The 17,214-nt window shown below is 37.5% G+C and overlaps 2 protein-coding genes across 3 annotated transcripts; one reads left to right on the plus strand and one right to left on the minus strand.

The window, feature by feature from the left end:
- Positions 1-211: 211 nt before the first annotated feature.
- On the minus strand, positions 212-3,623 carry mycbp (MYC binding protein). Its single transcript, XM_032581115.1, has 5 exons — positions 3,497-3,623; positions 3,142-3,214; positions 2,663-2,711; positions 496-628; positions 212-414 (listed from the first exon to the last, which is right to left on the minus strand). Exons 1-5 carry the CDS (start codon positions 3,509-3,511, stop codon positions 352-354), a joined length of 333 nt encoding a protein of 110 aa, XP_032437006.1. The 5' UTR covers positions 3,512-3,623; the 3' UTR covers positions 212-351.
- Positions 3,624-4,290: 667 nt separating this feature from the next.
- LOC116731400 (sialin) lies at positions 4,291-14,636 on the plus strand. Of its 2 annotated transcripts, none has more exons than XM_032581113.1 (11): positions 4,291-4,424; positions 7,406-7,541; positions 8,262-8,479; positions 8,953-9,186; positions 10,112-10,286; positions 10,363-10,481; positions 11,741-11,902; positions 12,879-13,011; positions 13,085-13,232; positions 13,803-13,893; positions 14,190-14,636. In XM_032581113.1, the coding sequence occupies exons 2-11, from the start codon at positions 7,466-7,468 to the stop codon at positions 14,361-14,363; spliced, it is 1,530 nt and encodes a 509-aa protein (XP_032437004.1). In that variant the 5' UTR covers positions 4,291-4,424; positions 7,406-7,465; the 3' UTR covers positions 14,364-14,636. The 2 variants fall into 2 exon arrangements, with proteins under 2 accessions (XP_032437004.1, XP_032437003.1); XM_032581112.1 differs by having other exon boundaries at positions 4,315-4,424; positions 4,525-7,541.
- The last annotated feature ends 2,578 nt before the right edge of the window (positions 14,637-17,214 follow it).

Below are 17,214 nucleotides of genomic sequence, written 5' to 3' on the forward strand. Positions count from 1 at the left end.
ATAGCCACTGATGACATGGGATAAACGGTTTTCCTGTAACGCTAAGTTTCCCAGGATATCATTTATGCTAGGACCGCCTCTGGTTCCAACACTAACATCTTGTCTGATTTTGTTTTTTTATTGTATAAATATTATTTTTCTACTTAATGCTCAGAGAAACAGCTGGCATCTAAAAGAATCTAGTTTTATGTAAAAAAATTGCGACGATGCAAACATGGCAGAAAATAGTTTTATTCGGGAGCAGCAGCTGGTTCTTATTTAACAAAAGTCAACAGTCTGTCTTCACTTCACTGTAATAATGAATAAACAAATACATTCTATACAAAGAAAATGACAACTTTAATGTTCTTTTTATACCACGCCCTCCGGCTGCTGTGGAGCTCCCTCTTCAGGCAACGGCTCATACTGCAGCAACTGCGAGACGAGGAGGAACGGGAGGTTAATGTTTTCAGCTCTGGACACACAAACAGAAACATCGACAGCCGAGCGTCTCACCTTGTTCCTCAGCTCTTTGTTCTCCTCCATCAGCAGATTGAACTTCTGCTGTAGATCGGCCAGCTCTGTCTGCAGAACCTCAGTGTCGGTCGGCTCTGCACACACCAAGCCCCCCAGGTGGAGCTTTATGTAGCTGAGCAGCTGGTTAAGGTCCAGTTATGATTCACAGCAGGCTGAGGAGGTTTAGGAGATTACGACTCTAAAAAAACCATCTGACCTAATTTCAAACTACAGAATAGATCAGAAATGCCTTTTATTGTCCCTGTAGTGCAAATAGTTGGAACAGTTTTGCATAAATAAGGTTTTATATGCAGTGCAGTGTAGTGGTATTGAACAGTTTTAACAGCAAATTATCAGAGATAGTAAAGATAATGTTTTATTATCTGTGTGCTACTGTTTAAATGAAAAACAAACTTGAACAAACAGACATTTGAGCTCATAAAGTTTGCAGCTTTCTGACCTGAGAGTGTAAAAGATTCAATTTGTCTGAAATTAGTTAAATTCTCTAGAAATAAAACTAAGAGTTCAAGAGTCACAAGAAGATTTGAGTTTTTAAATTATCATGTTGCAATAAGCAGTAAATCAATCCATCGCATGATAAGTGAAAATGAGCTCAATCATTTTCATTTGAATGATTTATTGTTTTTTTCTTTCTACCAAAAACTAGATGACAAAAGTTTTCAGTGTTGTGATTTGGTCTCAACTAAACATTTTTAAACTTCATAATTCATTTTATTTGTTGTTTTTGTTGTTTTGTTTGTGTATTTTGGATATTTGAAATGCTTTGAAGTTCCAGTGTTAAATATTCATTTAAAGTTTATTGATCTTTGAGAATTATGCCATTACCATTATATTACTTGAAAATGGTCTCAAAACAACAATATTTTTGTTTATTGCAAACATTTCTGGCACAATTTATCATCCAGCAAAATTTCTTTCTGTGAATACTATCAATTAAATGCAACTGGCTCGGCGATATTCCTTGAAAATAAAATCTCAGATTTCTTTCATATCAAATCTAATTTCCACTTTTAATCAGTTTACGTTTCCCAGAATTAAATTACAACTGAAAGAATATATATTCAAAAACGTTATCTTAGTCCTCCCACTCTGGGAGCTGACCTGAATTTAACGTCTAACTAAATACAAGCTGCAAAACAAGATGGCCGTCCTGGGAAAGCTGATGTAACTCTGAACCACATAAGCCCAAGGAGCGTATGATTTTCCATAAATTAAATCTTCATCAACAGAAATTTTAATCAATCAGTAAAATTGATTTACGGTCCAGCCATAAATCAGATTTTTTGGTGAATGGTCAGCTGTGAATTAATGTAAAATAACTTTGTCTGTTGGATATTTTTATGCATTTGGCTGAAATTAATTCCAGATATTTTCAGACATTTGTCTTTTTATGCAAACTGACTTTGATTAAACTTCTGTTTATTGCAGCCACACTACTGAATAAGTACTTCACAGAACTCCAAACACTTTTAATTCTTTGGTTTAACTTTTATATTTTTAAATAGGTTTATTTTTTTTTATCTTAAAAGCAGAATATTTCAGTCTTTTGCTCTTCACTGTATGCTGTAATAATAAACCCTCCCAAAGAGATATTAGCAGAATAATCCAGTTAAACTTGATACACAGGAAACACACTGCCTCTCCTGTTTCACAGCTCTGCTAAATTTGTTTAGATAAATTACTTTTCAACAGGCAAATAAGAGGACAGACCTTTAAATGCTATTTTAAATCAGCAACATTGCAGGAAATTAAGCTAAAATATTCCTCAGTACAGTTAAAAACAACCTGAACATCAGAGTGGCAGCGCCCCCTATTGGGTTACAGAGAGATTAGAATGACTGGGTAAATGTCTGGCACATTGTGTCCCAAATTAAACACAATTTGTGTTAGAACAGAAAAAAATGTCTTTAAATTATAGAATTTAAGGTCCAATCAAACAAATCTGTTATTAAATACAGTCAAAATGTGAACAGTGAACATAAAGACAACAACTCCAAACGTTCTGGGCAGGAAATCATATTTTCCTTAAAGTTTGACTAGAAATAACCGTCATGGTTCAGGCAGGAGCAAAACCAAGTCTCATTTTAGATATTAGAATATAAATACAGCATTTAAACAATATGTCATTTAATTTAAAAAAGGATACTCAAGTGCATTGTCTGGTTTGTCTGGTTCTTCATAAAGAGCCACAAGCACTGCAAGATAGAAACGGATAAATCAACACAGTACTGAAACCTACATGTAATAACATTTAAATAAAGCTGAAAGTTTGTTCAATTACACAAATGTGGTGTTTAATAAACTGTAAAGCTTTGTTTTATTTTTTGTTAAAGGTTCACATTATATTTTGGTAACTGTGTAAATAAATTCATAGCAATTTGTTTAAAAAATTTAATTTAGAACAAAGATTTATTTTGAATAATTTCTGCCCAAACGGAGAAGCTAAATTCATGTCAGTATATTAATTCATATCAACACAGGTAAAGCTGTGAAAGGAAAATGTTAAACAGAATGATATTATTTTTAAAGTTACAAATCATAACATCAGTGTTCTTGCAGCAACTTTCGCGCATGACTGAAGCAGTTAAACTAACTAACAGGTGACTGAACGTCCTGTCCACTCACCGCTGGTTAGAGAGTCCAGAACTCCTGATTTCTCCAGGTATCTCCTAAACTGTTCCCGCTTCGATTCTGGGGCCTAAAACAAAGAATCAATAAAGCTGTTGTAATTCAACGTCAAAATACGTTGAATTACCCCGATGACAGCAGCTCCAGAGGGTTTATGTTGACATAAAAGCTGAATATAAAGCAGGCAGGTCTCGTGGTGCGTTCACGACCAAGCTACACACGATGCTAACCAGTTAGCTAATGCTACATTAGCATAAAAATGAAAACATAAACAAAACGTAACAATGTAAAAAATATATATACATATACGTATTAGCGATAAAACAGAGCAAGGCTCCCGGGATTTACTCACCCTGAAGCTAGCCATAAATGCTGCTAAAATTGTTTGGTTTAAGGTGGCAAATATGAGACAGTTCCAAACTGAGCCGCAACCGTTAGCCTGTGGTGCTAATCCTTCCGCTTACAAACAAGTGGGCTGTTGCCATAGCAACACCAGAAAACAAAAACATTTTTTTCAAAAATAGATAAATAGAAAATATAACATTAAAACTGGAAGAGAAAAGTGGCTAAAAGCTTTCAGAGTTACTGAAATTACGGAAGTATTTTTAAGAAATGTATTCATGAAAGACATTAAAATGTGATTAAATTTATGATGTAACGTTTTTAAGTCTAACTGCAGAACACGATATACTATGAAAAACAGAATAAACATTATATTAAATATATTTATTATAATTGTGTTTTAAATTGCTGTAAACAATAATATTCGAATATTTTCAGAAATATTGAGGCATTAAAAAAATCAAGCAGCCGAATATTTTCTTGTTTTAATTCGCTTGCTATACGCTTTCAAGTGTTGAAATACACTTTAAAAAGTCAACTAAAACGCAGCAAAAACTTTAAATTGTGACGATTGTAAAGAGAGTTCGCGAATCATTTGAAGACGTTTTATTTTCAAAATATATGAGAAAATACTACATTATTAAAACTACAAAAACACCGCTTTAATAATTTAATTTATTTAAAGTGTGTAATCACATGAGCACAAGGAGCCAATCACAAGCGTCAACGTCATAATCGTTAGTACAGATTGATAAATCATGCCTACCGCACTCACTTCCGGGTCTCAAACAAGGCGTAGCGCTTCTGAATGATTTGTAGATCTGTTTGCCCGGAATCGTTGTTCCTCTTGTGACTCTGTTGAAAAACAAGCAGCTTTGTTTAGTTTGTGTCTTGCCGGGAGAAGCGTTATGTTTATTCGCTTGATTAGAATTAAGAAGGTAAGATTTAATTTTAGAAATACAGTTACAGGTTTTTACTTGCCTGATACCTCTCAGTTACAGTGAAGTTGTATTCTGCGGTTACTGGTTCTATTTTCAGATCAGGTTTCGGTTTTTAGTGTCTGACAGCGATGATAACTGAGGCCCTTCTGCTTTATTTTTTAGTTTAGTTTTCTGTCAATGGATTACATATTAAAGTTGTCTGTTTTAAGCCAAAATTTCCCAGTATTCTGTAATTTTTTGATTTAAGGAACAGAAGCTTAAAGTTAACGTGTTAACTTTAGTTTTGTATTTCACTAACGCATATGGATAAAACTCACAGTTGGGTGATGCAGTATAGTTTAATTTTTTATGATTTTACAAAATACAAAGTTTTTTAGTTTTAAAAAAATCTATTTTGTGCATATCTAGGTTGATGACATGACAAAACGCACACAAATCCTGCTATTCGGTTGGCATGAAATAGTAAATATTAAAGAAATTAACTAATATTTTAACCAGGATTCTCTGAAGCATTCAGGTTTGTGTTTTGTTGCTGCCAAAATTATTCTTATGTTGTCATCAGAAGTAATAAGGTTATTTTAGATAAGTTAGATTTTATCATGATGAAATAATGACTTACAGCAAAATAGAAAAATAAAGCTAAAAACTGACAATTTAATGTTGTTCTTTTAGGTGACCTGAAGTGAGTTGGTTGATTTTTACAGACAAATCTGAAGTGAATCTTTAATCCTGTGGCATATTTAAAAACATCCCATCAGGTTTCTCTGGCCCTTTACAGCGTCATGACTTTAAATTACAGACCAGATAAAACAAGTGTTTCCAAGTCAGAGCTTTATTTTGCTGCGTCCTCCATGTTTCCTCTTATTGTTGCTAATTTGTCCTTTTCGCATGAAGTTAATCTGAATCTCAAAGACAGAGATTCAGTAACGCATTGATTGTTCCTGACAGGAATCCTCGTGATGCGTTGCTCTCATACTTGCCGGGACTTGCCTTAGTCACGTGAAAAATGATAAATATATGTTTTATCTCCGCTTTCATCTGATAGTGAATTAAACACAAACAGTTTCTTTAGATAAGTTTATTAAAATATAAATTGCTACACTTTAATGACTCTGATTCCAAGAAGTTGGACCTTTTTCTAATCTTTCAAAGTTGTCTTGGTCAGCAGTTTTTCAAGGTTTTTGGATATTTTTTGGAAATTTCTGCTTATTTTTTCCCTAGTAATTGTGTCAATGTTTTTTCAGTAAATTATGAGTTTTGCCAGTAGCTCCTCCTGAAGAACTTGTTATGTTCTTCCACAATTTTATTGTTTGTCCAAAGGTTTTCCAGCAAACCAACATTCATTTTCTTCAGCAGTGGAGCAGTAAAGTCCATTGCAGTTGAGTTCAGCACATGTTGTTTTTCATAAATAAAACTTCTCACAGGTAAATCTGTCTTTCTGAAGCTCTCTGTGAGGATTTCTTAACTTCTCTGCTTCTTTTGTAAATCCTTCCTGCTCCTTATTTCCTTGATAAATAACAGTGAGGAACATGTTGTACTTTTTACTCTTGAGGTTTAATTTGAATCATTTCACAAACTCAGAAACACCTGATCACTTTTCCCTGATGTGTAAAACAAAGCAAATAAAGAGGATGTACTTTCTTTCTTTACCATGACTTTATCTACTTCCTGTTTCTCTCCCAGACATTTCAATAGTTCCTAATTAAAGCAAAGTTTAATTAGGAACTTCCTCACAGTCGCGGCGCTTTGTAACAGTAAAGCTAAACTAAATGTCAGGCTGTTGTCAAGGTGATTCTGACCCAGATTATTTGTTTAATTTGCAGTAGATTTTGCATAAATGCTGAAAAATGTGCAGAAAGCAGATAGTTTTTGTTGATGTTGCAGTTGCACATAATGAGACTTTAGAAGTGAAACAGGCCCACAGCATCACCCAACCTCCACTGTGCTTATCATCGACTCACCGGGAGGTTTTGTTGTTGGAAAGTTTAGTCTGATTCAGGTGAAATCCCCGGAGAGTTGAGCAAACTTCACATGTTTGTGACAGAAGAGTACCAGTAGTAAGTATCTCAGATGACAACTGATGGTTGATATGGAGACTTGGTGGCTAAGCCTCTCTCAATAATCAATTAATCTTATGATAAATCAAGATCAGCTGATTATTAATATTTTTTCAAAGGGCAGTTTTGTTTAGAGAAACTTCATAATCCATTTTATTTATATTTTTGGTTGTGTGTGTTTTTAGTTTCTGTTTTAGTTACTGTTTTTTTGTTGTTTTATTTTATTAAAAATATCTTCCTGTTCCAGTGTAAAGTCTTCCTTATAATATGAAAGTTTATTAGCCTTTGAAAGGGCAAACCTGCATTATTATGCCCTTGTCAATATATTACTTAAAATGGTCTCAAAATAACTATTTTTTTGGACAGTTTGTTATTGTCACAGGCCTGTTGGTGACTCTAGGACTTCATATTTTGATGCAGTGATGTTTGGAGATGTTTTTGTGTGTGGTGGAAGATACATTTTGCTCCTCGTTCTGCTTCGTTTGTCTCAGTTTAGACCAGTAGCTATTATTTTTAAATTTTTCCCTCACTGAATAAAATTAAAAGTTGCATTTCTCTGCATTTTTCAGTGATGATGAGCTACTGGATTAAAGCTAGGTTTGTCTTAAAAGCTTTTTACATATCAAGGGTTAATGCATCTGTCTTCATGACTGAGAAAATGTCTGCAGATTTTTCTACGCTCTGCTGAAAATGCAGGTTTTGAAAACAGACTGCTGTTAAACTGTGAGCTGAGTTTCACTGGATGCCACCTGTTGTCCATCAGAACTGCTCTGCTGAAGCTAAACGAGTTCAGATTACTGAAACAGGAAGTGGTACTGGGAACATTTCTGCAGAATTTCAACAATAATCCCGATCAGCTGAAACTCCGTCACGCGTTCATCTCGCTTCCTCTCTGCTTTGTTGACGTTTTAATGTTTCCAGCTCATCATGGCTCAGTAGCAGCGACCCACCGACCGATCCAGTCCGGCTCAGACGCCTGCCATGCCGCTGCCCAATGGCCGCTCCATCAACACTGAGGAGAGCGGAGACACCGAGGTTCTCCTGGGGAAGGACGCCGGTGAGTTTGGTTGGTTTGTTTACATGGCAAAGTTAAAGCAAACAGCAGCTTTTTTCTCCAAAAGAGAAGCTGAAGATGGAGCACATTATAATTATAATTATTATTATTTTTTTTTTTTTTCATATCTTGCTTTTTATTTTTTCTTACTGGAAATTTGCTCAGATAAAACAACAACAATAATAGAACATATATACAAATAAATGACTGAATAATAAAGCAAATACAAGAAATGTATCAATAGTAAAAACATAAGTATTTTTGAATATTTTATTATTTAATAATGAGTATTTTTAATATTTATTCATTTAAACAAATGAATGGTTTCGAAGCCATTACTTCGAAACCAACAACAACAAAACAAAAATCTGTTTTAGTTTTCAGTTTTAGGGAGAACTTAACTTTTGGAGGAGTGAGCTAGCATCACATTGAAGCAACATCTCTAGACATCAACTAGGACGATGGACACTAAAGCATTTGGGTCCCTAAAGACTCAACTGGCTCAGAGCTGCTGGGTCCAAACATCACAGCAGAAACAACACAGAAAGACATTTTCACAGATTCTGCAACAGAGAGTCCAATTCAAAACAAAGCGTTGGTGAACAAACAAACCGGAGTCATTTGGACTTTTGTCAAATTCGTTCCCGTCAAGATAAGATAAGATAAGATAAGATAAATCTTTATTGTCATTGTCACAAGAACAACGAAATTCAAATTCAACAGTTCCCCCTCGGTGCTGCTCGGCCCGTCTCAGCCTCGCCGTCCTCATGTTCCTGGGGATCTCCGTGGTCTACGGTCTCCGGGTCAACCTCAGCGTCGCCATGGTCGCCATGGTGAACGCCACGGACCCGGCCGGAACCAGGAACACCACGGCGGACCCGGCGTGTCCGCTGCCGTCGGGACCAGAAAACAGCAGCAGAGCCCTGCAGCAGCCGGACGGGGTGAGTTGCTCTACTGTTCCTCAAACTGTGGCCCTCGCGGCGCCCCCTAGTGGTCCGCAAGGTATTGCATGTACACGTCAGTTTATTTGCTCAAACTGCAGTTGGCTTACCAGGCGATTGTGTTTAACAATAACAGTGAATAAATGGCGCAAAGCTTAAGTATGTAATTTTATAGAATATATTTATTTACATATTTGTTTGTTATGTGACAGATAAACTGTGAAAAAGTTGAGCTCCTCTGCCTTTTCCCAGCAGTAACTAGAAACAACCAATCAGAGCCAGGAGGCGGGACTTAGCGCTGTCAGTCACAATCTCATATGGAGGGAGCTGCTACCTTTTCCCCAGACTCTCAGTTAGTGAGAACTGTTCATTTTTACGACTTGGCTTGTTTATAATGCAGCACGGCTCCAGAGCGACATTTGAACAGACGCTGGTGTTTCTGTCCCCTGTTGACGGCTGATTGTTCCCCGCAGACCCCCCAGTATCGCTGGGACTCAGAGACTCAAGGCTGGCTGCTGGGCGCCTTCTTCTTCGGGTACCTGTGCACTCAGATCCCGGGCGGCTACCTGGCCGGTCACTACGGCGGGAAGATCTTCCTGGGTGTGGGCGTGTTCGGCACGGCTGTCCTCACCGTCCTCACGCCGCTGGCTGCTGGGTGGGGGTCGCGCTGGCTGTTCGCTCTGCGGGCCCTGGAGGGCTTCGGAGAGGTAGGTCACCTGGTTCTGTGTTAGACTCTTAAAGGGGCGGTGGTACATAGGGCCATTTTTTAGCACAAGCAGCTATGGTACCTTCAGTTGCTACATATCAAGTATGAGTAAAAATTTTACATCATAATTTAACGCCTTGAAAATGTTTATTTTTTAAAATTCCTGCTGTTTCTGAAACTCCGCCTCCAGGAAGTTATCACAACATGGCTCCTGTGTTAACCCTTTAACAACGTTTTTACCAGCATCACACTGAGATGTAGCTCCTTTAATTTGCTAATTGCTGCTGGCTAGTCTGAAGGAGCTGCTTTGTGAGGCGGAAGCTCGTTGGCTCATAAACTGCTAACGAGGGGGAACTGTGTCCTCAAAGGCGGGGCTAGATCCCCCTACTTCTGAATGGTTGCCATGGAGATTAAAGGACTTCTCAAACATGCATGAAAGAATCAAGGCAAAACATCTGGTTTGTTACCTCATTATTACATGAGATAAAGCTGAAAAAGGAGATTTTCCAAAATACTGGCTCTTTAACAGTGATTTAAAGGGGACATATTTTGCACTTTGTACTTCCATTCGCGTTTCTACTGCTTCTAAAAACAGACCAGCGCTTTAAAAAGACACCCAGACGTCTTTTGGCAATGAGTTAAAGTTTTTTGACGTCTGGAAAATGAACCGTTTCCAAAAACCTTCAAAGTGTAACGTTATAAATCACAAGGCAGTGATTGCTAGGGTTACCTAGCAACCCCAGCAAAACCCAGCCCGTTACCTAGCAACACAAGCAGAAGTCAAGCACGTTTATTCAGCTGGTTTTACCGCTGAATGCCCTGTACAATGGCTGTTGGAAAAGAGAAGTGTTTTGTTGTAGTTTTTGAATTTAAAAAGTTATATTACCACTGCTACACATATTTGTAATTCATAATTTTGTTTTCAGGGCGTGACGTTCCCAGCCATGATGGCGATGTGGACCCGGTGGGCTCCGCCTCTCGAGCGCTCCTTCCTGATCTCCCTGTCGGGTTCTGGGGGAAGCTTCGGCGCCTGCCTGGCGCTGCCGCTCACCGGTTACATCTGTGAACAGCTGGGCTGGCCCGCTGTGTTCTACCTCTGCGGTCCGTGGCAGAAACACGCAGAAATCGCCTCCATTCAGCTCCTTTTTTATTAATGCTTCACGTCCTCGTCCCTCAGGAGGCGCCGGGTGCCTCTGGTTCGTTTTCTGGTGCATTCTCGTGTCCGACGACCCTCGAACTCACCGTCGGATCAGCGAACAGGAGAGAGATTACATCATAAACTCTATTGGAGCTCAGGTGAGCATCAACATCCTGGTTGTTTGGATTCAGCTTTTTGTGCTTGACTGAAACAATTAATCATGATTAATTAGCTGTTCAACTAATCGTCAAGTAATTTAGTAATCGATTAATCGTTACCTGGGGTGTACTGATCCAAAAGAAGGCCATGTGCTGAAAGAAAATTGTACTTAACTCATTAAGTCAGAACTGTACAAAAAATACACATTTTGCATTTAATTTGAAAAAACTAATTTATTCGTCATCATCCTAATTCATCCTTTGCTACAAATGATCAATTGTTCACTAAAGAAATTCTGTTATTGCATTTTATGCAATAAAATGTTTATTTTTTATCTTTAAAAAATTAATTTGATTATTTGTTTATTTGTATTTTTTTTATAGATTTTTAATATTTTATTAGGTTTGCAACTAACCATTACAGTAATCAATTCTTCTCTCTATTAGTCTGATGACTAATCAAATATTTTGATGATTAATTGAATAAAAATGGTACATTCTGGAGATTTTTCATCCTACTTAAGCCTTTTTATACATTATTAGGAATAAATGAAGTTATGCAGACAAACAAATATATATATTTTTAAATAAAAAAACATTTATTGTCTAAAACGCAACAACAAAGCATTTTAAATGCAAAATATACATATAAATTTTAACAGTTTTGGCCTAATTACTGCTCTGAGTTGTTCTTTCAGCAAATGGCTTTTTTTGAGTCATTGTATACCAGTTAATGATTAATCAATTACTAAATTTGTTGGCGATTATTTGAGTGATCGATTAATCAGATTATTTCAGCCTTATATTTTAAAATATGAGCTTAAATAATAAGTCTGCAGAATGTGCCATTGTTTAATCCAATTAATCGTCAGACTAATAAATTACTAATCTGTTTTTCAAACTAAATGTTGGAGAAATTTCCGGCTCTATACTCCTCACTTCCCCTTTAGACTTCCTGTTTCTGCTTTTTTTTTTTTTCCTTTTTTTTCTCCAAAGTTTTTGCAGCGCTAGTGGCTCGTATTTTTTGCGGAACCCGCGACGTCCGCGTCGAGGACTAAGGCCTCCAGACGTGGGGCGTGCTAACCCCCTGCGCCGCCACAGCACGCCCCTGTTCCTGCTTTTTGTTCTCAGATCTTATTGTTTACATGTGAAACTCTTTTTTTATCAATGCTAAACACTTCTGCTTGTTTATCTGTGTGTTGTTTTTCTCACAGTTTCCCAGATACGAGTTAAATTTGTCTGCTATAATTTCCCCTCAGGGCAAAGGTCACGGCTGGTCGCTGCCTCTTGTGTCCATGGGGCTTTCCGTCCCGCTGTGGGCCATCATCGTCACCCAGATGTGCTCCAACTGGTCCTTCTACACGCTGCTCACCTCCCTGCCCACCTACATGAACGACATCCTGCACTTTGACCTGCAGTCGGTGAGTTTCTGCTGCTCCGTCGCACCAGATTAAAAAACTAAAACTTACCTGTTCAGCCAGGTTTCCACTGAGAGAACAACAGACACTCAAAAAATGTGAATATCGTGAAAAGGTTGGGTTTTTTTTGCCCCTCATTTCAGAACGAGGAAATGTTTATTTATTTTAATTTTGGTAATCCTGCCTCACAGAGAATGAAAACCCGAAATTCAGTGTCTCAGAAAGTTGAGTGGAAGGAAAAAGTCTACCAGCAATGGGGCTAACTGCAGCCTTGGCTTGAACTATTTCTTTAAATATTTCACTCTGTTTGTGATGAATCTATATAATATTTGAGTTTCACTTCCTGAAATGAGGGACAGAAATACAGATTCTTTGTTTTTAACTTTTGATTGGTTGAGGGCGACATTCATCCTGGAGCCGCCATGGTTTAATGTTTTCTATTTTTTGGTCTAGAAAATGTTTTTAGTTTAAACTCAGAAACAAAAATGGAGAACTTTGTTCTGAAATCGTTGCTGTCTTCAGCCAAGTTTAATGTCTCGGGAGCCCAAGTCTGTTGAGTAGAAAGTTTCTGGATGTTTACGGCACAACTTGAGTGATATTAAAATAAAAGTAATAAAGGTAGCGAATAAAAGAAAAATATTTTGAGTTTATTAGGACCAAACATTTTCCAGAAGATATTAAAAATGTTTTTAAATCGTTCATGCTCCATTTTCTGCTTTTTCTGATAACAGGATCAGTGAAAAATTCAGATATTAATATAAATTAGCCTTAAAATCTAATTAGCTGCTCCTGTTGGGTTCTGTTCTGCATTTTGCTGTGGTTTACAGATTGAATTTACTGTGTTGTAGCATTTCATATTAAGCTAATATAATTAGATTTTTATTTAAAACGTTTATTTTATAATGAGTTGTACAGATTTCATTCTGTTTGCTGAGTTTTGTGTTAATAAATGAGTAATTTGCGTCTCTGTGGGCGTCAGAACGGCTTCCTGTCGGCGCTGCCGTACTTCTGCAGCGTTCCGGTCTCACTGCTGTCCGGCGTGGCTGCTGATTGGCTCATCATGAGGCAGGTGTTCAGCATCACCAACGTGCGCAAGATCTTCACCTTTACAGGTCAGTGAGGTTACTTTTTCAGCCTAAACAGACTAGCCGCTGGGTTGCCATGGAGATACTCGTCTCCCCGCAGGCCTGGTGCTGCCGGCGCTCTTCCTCATCGCCGTCTGCTACGCCGGATGCAGCCACATCCTCACCGTCACCTTCCTCACGCTCTCCACCAGCTTAGGAGGGACCAGCTCCGCCGGAGTCTACGTCAACCAGATCGACATCGCTCCCCGGTGGGTGCCCGCTGCCATGGCAACCGTTTGAACTCCAACATGGAGTCATGAGCTAACAGATTAGCGTCTGAGCTGGAGGTGTTGCTTTCCACAATTCAATATATATAAATATTCACAAATGAACAAATATGATCATTTTATTACAATAAATTTAAAAAATGCAATTATGCATAAAATACATAAATAATGTCACGTAAAGCCATCATTTCAGGCTAATCCGTTGTGGTCAGTGGGCGGGGCTAACAGTTATAGTTAAATGTGATTGGTCTGCAGGCTAACCAATCACAGCACATCAAGTTATTTTGTCATGAATAATATATAGTTATACAGGAAATAACTATTTCTGATTTTAACATTAAAATTTTAATTTTAAATTTTAAAGTGCAAATAATCAAAATTTTGATTGTCAGAATAATCAATAAAATATTAAATTAGTAAATCAGTTGTTGGTTGCAGCCCTAATTCTGATCCAGTTTGTGTGTGAGAAGAAAGATGGATTATTTGATGGCAGCAGAAAGCATCACAGCCAACATAGGAGGAAAACTTTATATTTTTATCTTTTCCTGGCAGGTACGCCGGATTCCTCCTGGGAATCACCAACACGTTCGGGACGATCCCGGGCGTCGTGGCGCCGATCGTGACGGGATACTTTACAGAAGATGTGAGTCTCCAAGAAATCTTGATGCTGAAACACCTCCAGCTTTTCTTTCCCGTCTGGTTTGGTTTCTGTTTGTTCTGCTCTAAACTTTTTTATTCCTAATGTTTTCTTTTCCTCTGTTGGGTTGATTGAGGCTCTCGCATAAAAATAAGATTCTTGGAAGTTTAGCTTCTGTGTCATGAAAACAACTAAAATAATTGTATAAACTCCATTTTTTACTGAGTTATTAATCACATTTTAACTCCAGTGAGGTGTCTGCAGTGGTACACAGGGTAGATTGACCTCTGACCTTTCTGCAGCACACCATGGCAGGCTGGAGGACGGTGTTCTGGGTCGCTGCTGGGATCAACATCGGCGGCGCCGTCATCTACACGATATTTGGCAGCGGGAAGATCCAGGCGTGGGCCGTCGAGGAGGAAGAGGAGGAAGAGGAGGAAGAGGAGGAAGAGGAGAGGGCGGTATGTCCAAGCTGAAGAAAAACCAAAGAGAAGCAGCGAAGCTCAACCTGGCGAAGGATTCAGGGCAATTAATCCACAGACTGACCTCAGCGCACAGTTTTTACTTCTTTTGCAACATTTTCTTCTTGTGGGAAGTTTACATCGCTTTAATTCACCTCTGATTTCTTACTTTCTTGCCTTCTAATGATTCAGATTTTCCTGTAATCATTGAAGGTGGTCTTGCTCAGTATTTTTGAAGGTTTATTTTTGGACTTTGGCTGATTTTTCACTCCGTATCAGTCGAGTTCCCAACCGTTTTTTTTTTTTACCCCTCCAGGGTCTTTTGTGGCTCTAGTGTCCCTTATATGACAGCAGGCTGACAGGAATGGGGAAGGAGAGGGGGGAAGACATGCGGCAAATGTCGTCGGGTCCGGGAGTCGAACCCGCGACGGCCGCGTCGAGGACTCAAGGCCTCCAAATACGGGTCGCGCTAACCGCTACGCCACCACGGCACGCCCTTAGTTCCCAACCGTTTTCAGAGGAATGCTGTAGTTTGATCGCTAAGCCTCGTAGCTCCGACATGTGAATCATTCAGGAGTAAAAACTGATGAATCAGCACAACGATGACACACAACAGACCAGTTCACAGGTTAAACCGTGTTGCTTTGGAAATCAGAACCTTTAAACCTTCAGTTAACCCAGAAAAATCCCAGAAACTCAACAGAAAATATGATTTTAGGTGATTTCAAACTACAACAACAATATCAGGAAAAGTTTGGAATAATTTGGTCCTAAAAATACTTTTAATTATAATAAATCAGAGTTAATCCAGTTTATTCTATAAACTCTAAAACTGATATGATTCATGGCTTTAGCATCGCGTCAGATTTCCTGGATTTTTCTTCCGGTTCCTTAAAGACCAAAGTTGGAGTGACATTTGTTTTGTCCTCCTCTTGTCCAGTTTCTTATTTAAAATCTGGGATGATATCTGATATTAATGTTGCTTATATGCTGATCTGCATCAGAGTCAGTTGCTGTGTTTCTATTACAAATGTGCACAAAACTTTATCTATATTCTGCTAATGTTGAAAAAACACAATTTTGTAATTCTGGTGTTTCGATTCCATAAGAAACACAATTAAAATCACATGTGAATAATCTTATTCACGTGACAAGTCATAATAAATAATGGTAAACGGTTACATGAGATGTATTAATGTTTCAGTCGTGGTGCTAGCGCTCGTCATGTCTCAGCCGTCAGAGACACGACGGCGTCTTGTTGAGATAAACCTTGTTGAGATAAACGTCTGATATTTGGGAGCGGCGACGTTTATCTGCAGCATTTTGGTAAAACTATCGACTTTACAGAAAAACTATCGATTTTACTATTTCAAATTTTGCTGGACGATAAATTGTTCCAGAAGTTATTGCAATATTGTTTTAAGACCATTTTAAAGTAATATAATGGTAATAAATCGATATTTATTGATTCTTAAATATCAATCAGCTTTAAAATCTTATGAACATGTAACACTGGAACTCAGACATGTTATATATCCAAAATAAATAATCAAAACAACAAATAAACAGAACTCTGTAAACAAAACTGGCCAGTTGAGTCTGAAGGCTTTTATCAGAAATCTACAATATCCAGAGCATAAAATCATGAAGCCTGAATTTTTCTTGTTTTAAGGGTTTTTAGTTTTTTAAAGAAGTTTCTCTTCAGATCTGATTGGTTAAAAAAGTGAGAAAAAAAATTGCATTAAATTTTCTATTATCTTATTTAGTTTCTCCTGGTTTCCAGAGGAAAATATCTCCTTCTTCTCGGTTAAATTATTTTAAATTACTGTACTATTAAAAGTAGAGGTAATGTCCAACAGCGCCTCCTACAGGTTTATAATGAAATAACAGACTTTTTATCACTGTTAGCTCCACAGACACAACAGCAACGATTCTATTTAAACATGTTGCCAAATAAAAATGCAGTTGCACTTATAAGATTTTTTAAAACATATGAAAAGAATGAAACATTTTAATGTGAGGAAATCTGAGCATGCGGATGATGAGCGGAGTTGTGGTGAAATCAGGCAGTAACCGGATCATCTGAACTGTCAGTAAAATGGCTGCTGAACCGTTTCTGTCGGTTTGTTTTGCAGACAGACTGAAGCTGCAAAGATCCTTCACTGTCTGCAGATTTAAAGTTGAATTAATCTCAGGATTAAAACGGTTCAGGCTTGAGTTTGTTTGTTTATTTAGATCCTGTTTGCTTATTATTAAGAGTTAATGATGATTCACTTTTAAAGGATGAAGTTTTAATTTCATGCTGGGTTTTGTTTTTACAATTTATTCCACAATCGGTTTGTTACATTGCTTTGGTCTTAGCACTTTTTATTTGGTGTTTTATTTTTGAAATCAATGTTTTTGTTTAGTTATTTAACCCCAAACTGGACATAAGCTGCTTAGGAACGTCTCAGTGTTACTGAGAACAAGACGAAGTTTTCAGTCTGCAGTTTGTGAAGGAAAAACTGGATTTAAAGTGTCGTTCATTAGAATGAAACTCTTCAGACGGGACCAGATGAAGCACTTTCACCTGCAGGCGCCTGATGTTTGAGCAACAGCATCACTTAGACTGGAAGCACTTTTCACGTCAACATTTTAATAACAATTAATAATAATAATTTTAATAATGTAATGTGTTTTTTATATTACAAATTCAATTGTTTTGTTTTTATAAGATTTAAAAATATAATTTCTGCAAATGTTTGCAGAGAAATAAGTTACATGTGGATGTTTATAAATGGGTGTAAAATGTACTTCTTCTGTGATCTGAATTTTTTTTAAAAATATATTTAGTTTTTTTTAAAAGATGGGATTAAAAGAAAGATAA

The sequence above is a fragment of the Xiphophorus hellerii genome, chromosome 13 (assembly GCF_003331165.1).
Source record: "Xiphophorus hellerii strain 12219 chromosome 13, Xiphophorus_hellerii-4.1, whole genome shotgun sequence".
Lineage (NCBI taxonomy): Eukaryota > Metazoa > Chordata > Actinopteri > Cyprinodontiformes > Poeciliidae > Xiphophorus > Xiphophorus hellerii.